The sequence below is a fragment of the Engraulis encrasicolus genome, chromosome 12 (genome assembly GCF_034702125.1).
Source record: "Engraulis encrasicolus isolate BLACKSEA-1 chromosome 12, IST_EnEncr_1.0, whole genome shotgun sequence".
Classification (NCBI taxonomy): domain Eukaryota; kingdom Metazoa; phylum Chordata; class Actinopteri; order Clupeiformes; family Engraulidae; genus Engraulis; species Engraulis encrasicolus.
Window position 1 is genome coordinate 7,121,030 of NC_085868.1, and position 6,866 is coordinate 7,127,895.

Below are 6,866 nucleotides of genomic sequence, written 5' to 3' on the forward strand. Positions count from 1 at the left end.
AGCTGCAATAACACCTCCGCCTATGTTGTTCAGGACTGTCTGGCTATGTGGCTACAGTATGTTTTTGCCAGTAGTTGTACTATAGTACACCGCCCTGAATAACCTTTTTCTTGTGTGCGTGTGCATGTGCGTGTGCGTGCACGTGTGTGTGTGTGTGTCTGTGTGTGTGTGAGAGAGAGAGAGAGATAGAGAGAGACCGAGACCGAGAGACTGAGAGAAAGTGTGTGAGTTTACTCTGTGAGCATACTGTGTGTTCGTGTGTGTGTGTGTGTGTGTGTGCGCGTGCGTGCGCGTGCGTGCGCGTGCGTGCGTGCATGTGTGTGTCTTACAGTATTATTCTATTATTCTATTATCCAAACGTGAAGTGAACAATAAAGTAATCAGTCGTCCAGTCCAAGCAGCAGCAGGCTCATTTAGGCTGTGTGTGTGTGTGTGTGTGTGTGTGTGTGTGTGTGTGTGTGTGTGTGTGTGTGTGTGTGTGTGTGTGTGTGTGTGGCACGATCTGATATCGCCAAGTAATTAACACTCCTGGACCGATGTGAAAACGTTCGTCCAGGATTAATGTTATAGCCAACCAATCAGGGGTCATTAGAGGTGGGATCATTAGAGGTGGTACGTCATCAACAGGGCGACTAGCATTTCCAAATATTCGCCTTATTTTGTGCCACCCGGAACGTTCTAAAGACGTTGAGGGGTACACTTCAGGGGTGCATTCGGCAACGCACCAGCTGTCATGGCGCCTCAGTGTTGTGTGCCCAAATGTGCGTCCTCAAAGAGAAAAAATCCTACCGTGGACAGACTTTCCACCGTTTCCCCAAAGAGCAGGCACTTCGCCGTGAATGGATAAATCACGTCAAGAGGGATCCTGGTCCATATTTCAAGGTAAGATGCGAAATTGTGTTCAATCATACGCATTAGCTAGCACAAATAAGCTAGCTCGCCAAACTTGTCATGACTCATGTAGCCTAATGAAGCGAATGCCTCGATGAAATAAAAAAAATATGAATGTGTAATTACACAACGCTACATTCATATGATATTTCCAGATCGCTATTTCAAGATTATGCTTTTAATTGTATGGTAAGCGATCCGATGGCCACCGATTTTGTGCTACCAGAACCAGTAGCATAGGGCAGGCCTACTTGTGCTAAAATCAAGTTGTTTTGCTAACGAACTAAAATGCATACCCTGGTATTTATGGTTACAGATCAACGCTGAGACCAAGGTTTGTTCTGAGCACTTTGAGAAGCAGTGTTTTGTAAAGACCGCCCGTGGTATCACAGAGCTTATAAAGGATGCTGTGGCAACTTTGTTCGCCTGGACTTCAGAGAGGCCAAAGAGGAGAATCATCATTCGCAGACCGAGGTTACTTTGTTCAGTCAATATTCAACTGACATGTGTCTACCAACCCTCATAATAATAATAATAGAGAATAGTTCACCATAGGAATAGCCTACATTTAAATTTAGACAAAAGACTGGAGAATTAATTTATGTGCTGGAGATATAACTTATTTGTTTGCATTGATCATGTCCTCCTGAGTCATGAGCCAAAGATTTCAAACTGTGATGTTATTACATTGCATTACATTTCACTTAGCTGACACTTTAATTTTATTCAAGCGACTTGGTTATTGTTTGTCAGGGTATTGGTTACAGTCCCTGGAGCAATGTGTCAATGAGCTGTGTTAGGTGCCTTTCTCAAGGATACTTCAGCCATGAAGATGTCAGTAGAGGTCAGGGGGATTCAAACCTGCAAATCCCAGATTTAAAGACCAACTCTCTAACCACTAGGCCACGGTTGCCCTGTGTATGTTGTGACTCTCCTGTCCTTTGTGTTTCTTTTTCAGTATGGATTCCATGGAGGTGGATGAAAACCAGCCTGATGTGAGAAGGGATGCCTTGAGGTAAGTTAATGAATTGTATTTAGTTGTGCCGTAGTTTGTAATTCATTACTGCATTCAGTTTTATATCAGTTAGGAATTGACCGTTTGATTCACAACTAGTAGTGTTGTCTTGTTGTCCCTCCAGCACAGATGTACCTCCTCCACAGCCATACCATGATTATGCTGTTCCACCGCTGACACCAGAGGGACAACTTGAGGCGGCACGCAAGCACATCATAGAGCAAGACAAGTTAATAGCACAACTTAAAGGGACACTGTGTGAGATTTTTATTTGTTTATTTCCAGAATGCATGCTGCCCATTCACTAATGTTAACTTTTTCATGAATACTTACCACCAGCATCAAATTCTAAGTATTCATTATGACTAAAATTGCACTTTTCATACATTAAAAGGGGGATCTTCTCCATGGTCCGTCATTTTGAATTTCCAAAAATAGCCATTTTTAGCTGCAAAAATGACTGTACTTGGACCATATTTGAAAATATTTGTTTATTACTTTCATGTAAAGATCAAATTTGGCAATAGGCAGCCCAGTTTCAATGTGCAGCATAGTTGCAGTACCTTTTTTTGACCATTTCCTGCACAGTGTCCCTTTCAAGATAAAGTGTTCAGTGTGTCAAGATTCCAGTGATGAGACAGATGTCATTTTACACAGGATTCCCAGACTATGCCACCTTTTTAAAGCTGTATATATGGCTCTACAGCCCACAGCCACGAACATGGTTGGATGGAGTCAGGCTCAAAGGCTCAAACAAACAGAAGTACAGGTCACTAGACAGGCATTTAATATCCCCAAACTTGCAAATATGGACCAGTTCTCTGTCGTCTCAGACAGGGTTTTGCTGAGCAGGACCTTGCAGTGCGCTTTGGAGTGTCACAGTCAACTGTGAGTAGAATATGTGTCACCTGGGCTAACTATCTATACATTTTAGGATCTCTCCCCATTTGGCCTTCAAAAGCCACAGTAGATGAATGTATGCCTACTTGTTTTCAAAACACTTACCCAGACACCAGAGTCATTCTAGACTGTACAGAAATATATGTGCAAATGCCTAGTTCGAAGGTACTTAACTCCGAAATCTATTCCCATTACAAGGGCAACCCAACTTTCAAAAGGCCTGATTGGAATTGCCCCGTCTGGTGAGGTGTCATTCGTTAGTGACCTGTGCAGGCTGTATATCAGACAAGGAGATTACAGAATTGTCTGGCATCCTGGCAATGCTTGAAGAAGGCGATTTAGTCATGGCAGACAAAGGGTTTCTGATTAAGGAAATGCTATCAAAATGAAATGTCTCCCTTGTGACTCCACCCTTTTTAGGCCCAAGTGGCACTTTCAATGCAGATGAAGTACCAGAAACACAAACAAGCGCAAGACTTCGTATTCGTGTTGAACGTGCGATAAGGAGAATAAAAGAGTTCCACATATATGATGGCGTCATACCCATGACACTAGTAGGCTCTGTTAACCAGATGTGGGCAGTGAGTGCAATGTTAACAAACTTCCAAGGCCCATTATTCTGAAAAATTCACAGTCACAAGTGAAATAGGAAACATACATTGAATTGATGTTTATTTGTACAAATCGCTCATGCTTTAAGTGTACATCATATATCATCTTATTATACTAAATGTTATATTATTATATAATGTATTTTATTATGCATACATCACTTCTCTCTGAAATTGTAATAAACAAATCTGTGAAATCCAATCATTTGTTTTGTTTACTGACTGACTTTTTTCTACAGTGCAGGCAGGAAGGAGGAGAAAAAAAAAACTATTGAGTTTAGCGTTCATCTCTTGGTCATGGGAAAGCTCCACCTGTAATAGATCAGAAAACAAAACATTAGAAAAATGTTGTTTACAGCATATGGGTCAATGACATTTTTTTGTGTGGCAGAGGTCAGGTGATGTAATCACAGCTAGAACCATATTGTATTAATTATTTAAATTATTTGAATACTGAAATGTACCACCCTGATACTGATATGTTTGTTAGATCCATATTGAGGCTTACAGTCCTCTTGGCGCAAGTAACTTAAGTAATGCAACTGTAGTGTAATGCCATGCATTTTAAATATATTAACATTGTAGTGTACGGGATTATTTTGAAAAGACAGTAACATGTGATCAGTAATGCATTACTGTTTTTGAGTAACTTGCCCAACACTGGTAATGACTAGAGTAACTAACTAACACCAAAGTCACTATGACTTCAGAACAAACACAAATAAGGTGTGGAAGTAGCACGTCTGCACTAGGCTGCTCAAATCAGATTTTCTGTCATAATTGAGATGGCTAAACTGGTAGTATTAGCTGCTGATGAATAAGCTTTAATTGCGCTATCAGGCTACACTACTCTAAAAGGCAGCCATCAGTCTGCTACTTCTCCACTCTACCCACCAAAGGCAACTACGTATTTGGTCAAAACGGACTTAAAATTGATATAACAAACTTCTTGATTACTATCCTAGCTAGATTGGAATGCCCTGTAAAGCTAACTCTTGGGCACGTTGGTAGTTGCTAGCAAAATAGCTATGCAGCTTAACAGATATGCAGCACTAGTCCAGGATGAATGTGATGCTGTATCAGTCCAGGACTAAAGATAAGCAACAACACTCCAGGATGAATGTGGCACTGTATCAGTCCAGGACTAAAGATAAGTAACAGCAGTCCAGGATGAATGTGGCACTGTATCAGTCCAGGACTGAAGATGGGTAACAACACTCCAGGATGAATGTGATGCTGTATCAGTCCTGGACTAAAGATAAGTAACAGCAGTCCAGGATGAATGTGGCACTGTATCAGTCCTGGACTAAAGATAAGTAACAGCAGTCCAGGATGAATGTGATGCTGTATCAGTCCAGGATGAATGTGGCACTGTATCAGTCCTGGACTAAAGATAAGTAACAGCAGTCCAGGATGAATGTGATGCTGTATCAGTCCTGGACAACAGATAAGTATTGTGCATTTTTTGACCACTGTGTGGTCAAAACAGGTACTGCAACTATGCTGTTCATTGAAACTGGATTACCTATTGCCAAATTTGATCTTTTCATGAAAGTTTACTAAGTAATGAGGTAGGCTAAAATGGCCCAAGTATAGTCATTTTTGCAGCTAAAAATGGCTATTTCTGGTATTTCAAAATGTCGGACCATGGAGAAGATCCCCTTTTTCATGTATGAAAAGTGCCATTTTCCCAGTCATAATGAATACTTAGAATTTGATGGTGGTGGTAAGTATTCATGAAAAAGGTAACATCAGTGAATGGGTGGCATAAATTCTGGAAATAAACAACTAAAAATTTCACACAGTGGACCTTTAACAACAGTTCCAGGATGAATGTTCTGTAGAGTAGAGTATAACTTGAACGATCTTAGAGGGAAATTAAGGAATGTTGTATCGGCCTTGGATTAACAAGTAGTGGTAAGTGAGACTGATGATGAAACATGGTCCAGGACAAAAGTGATGAACTAAGCTTCTGCCCCTCTATTTAAACTTTGATAGCACAAATAAAGGTGTGGAAGTAGCACGTCTGCACTAGGCTGCTCTAATCAGATTTTCTGTCATAATTGAGATGGCTAAACTGGTAGTATTAGCTGCTGATGAATAAGCTTTAATTGCGCTATCAGGCTACACTACTCTAAAAGGCAGCCATCAGTCTGCTACTTCTCCACTCTACCCACCAAAGGCAACTACGTATTTGGTCAAAACGGACTTAAAATTGATATAACAAACTTCTTGATTACTATCCTAGCTAGATTGGAATGCCCTGTAAAGCTAACTCTTGGGCACGTTGGTAGTTGCTAGCAAAATAGCTATGCAGCTTAACAGATATGCAGCACTAGTCCAGGATGAATGTGATGCTGTATCAGTCCAGGACTAAAGATAAGCAACAACACTCCAGGAAGAATGTGATGCTATATCAGTCCAGGACTAAAGATAAGTAACAGCAGTCCAGGATGAATGTGGCACTGTATCAGTCCAGGACTGAAGATGGGTAACAACACTCCAGGATGAATGTGATGCTGTATCAGTCCTGGACTAAAGATAAGAAACAGCAGTCCAGGATGAATGCGTTGCTGTATCAGTCCAGGACTGAAGATGGGTAACAACACTCCAGGATGAATGTGATGCTGTATCAGTCCTGGACTAAAGATAAGTAACAGCAGTCCAGGATGAATGTGATGCTGTATCAGTCCAGGACTGAAGATGGGTAACAACACTCCAGGATGAATGTGATGCTGTATCAGTCCTGGACAACAAGACAACACTACTAGTTGTGAATCAAACGGTCAATTCCTAACTGATATAAAACTGAATGCAGTAATGAATTACAAACTATGGCACAACTAAATACAATTCATTAACTTACCTCAAGGCATCCCTTCTCACATCAGGCTGGTTTTCATCCACCTCCATGGAATCCGTACTGAAAAAGAAACACAAAGGACAGGAGAGTCACAACATACACAGGACAACAGTGGCCTAGTGCAGTGGTTCCCAACCTATGGGTCGGGACCCACCTTATGGGTCGCCAAAGATCCACAGGGGGTCGCGGAGCCCTCTTGATTTTAAGGGGTTTCATTTTATATAGCCCATGTTGAATAAAAGACAAAGCATTTAACTAATAAATGCAACAACAAAATGTAAGTGCTACATTAAACATTTATTCTATATTTGACCAAAGACGAATTGAGGAATAAAATAACTAAAATAAGTTTTCGCAGGAAACGGAGGGCATCTTGTGACTCCGTCTCGTGCGGGTGCTCGCGTGGTTGGGTCACCAAAGCTTACAATAGTAAAAACATGGGTCCCTTCAGAAAAAGGTTGGGAACCACTGGCCTAGTGGTTAGAGAGTTGGTCTTTAAATCTGGGATTTGCAGGTTCGAATCCCCCTGACCTCTACTGACATCTTCATGGCTGAAGTATCCTTGAGAAAGGCACCTAACACAGCT

General features: G+C 41.2%; 2 protein-coding genes across 3 annotated transcripts in view; one reads left to right on the forward strand and one right to left on the reverse strand.

Moving 5' to 3' along the window:
• The first annotated feature begins 503 nt into the window (after window positions 1-503).
• Window positions 504-2,609, forward strand: LOC134460017 (THAP domain-containing protein 2-like). 2 transcript variants are annotated; one of them, XM_063212504.1, is made up of 4 exons: window positions 504-882; window positions 1,208-1,365; window positions 1,850-1,906; window positions 2,009-2,609. In XM_063212504.1, exons 1-4 carry the CDS (start codon window positions 760-762, stop codon window positions 2,061-2,063), a joined length of 393 nt encoding a protein of 130 aa, XP_063068574.1. In that variant the 5' UTR covers window positions 504-759; the 3' UTR covers window positions 2,064-2,609. The 2 variants fall into 2 exon arrangements, with proteins under 2 accessions (XP_063068574.1, XP_063068573.1); XM_063212503.1 differs by having other exon boundaries at window positions 2,031-2,609.
• A 936-nt stretch (window positions 2,610-3,545) lies between these two features.
• LOC134460018 (THAP domain-containing protein 3-like) overlaps window positions 3,546-6,866 on the reverse strand; it is a 4,281-nt gene continuing 960 nt past the window's right edge. The window contains exons 3-4 of the mRNA XM_063212505.1: window positions 6,284-6,340; window positions 3,546-3,729 (exon numbers count right to left, since the gene is read on the reverse strand). Coding sequence (XP_063068575.1) covers window positions 3,702-3,729; window positions 6,284-6,340 — 85 coding nt within the window. The 3' untranslated portion in view covers window positions 3,546-3,701. The remainder of the gene's footprint in view (window positions 3,730-6,283; window positions 6,341-6,866) is intronic.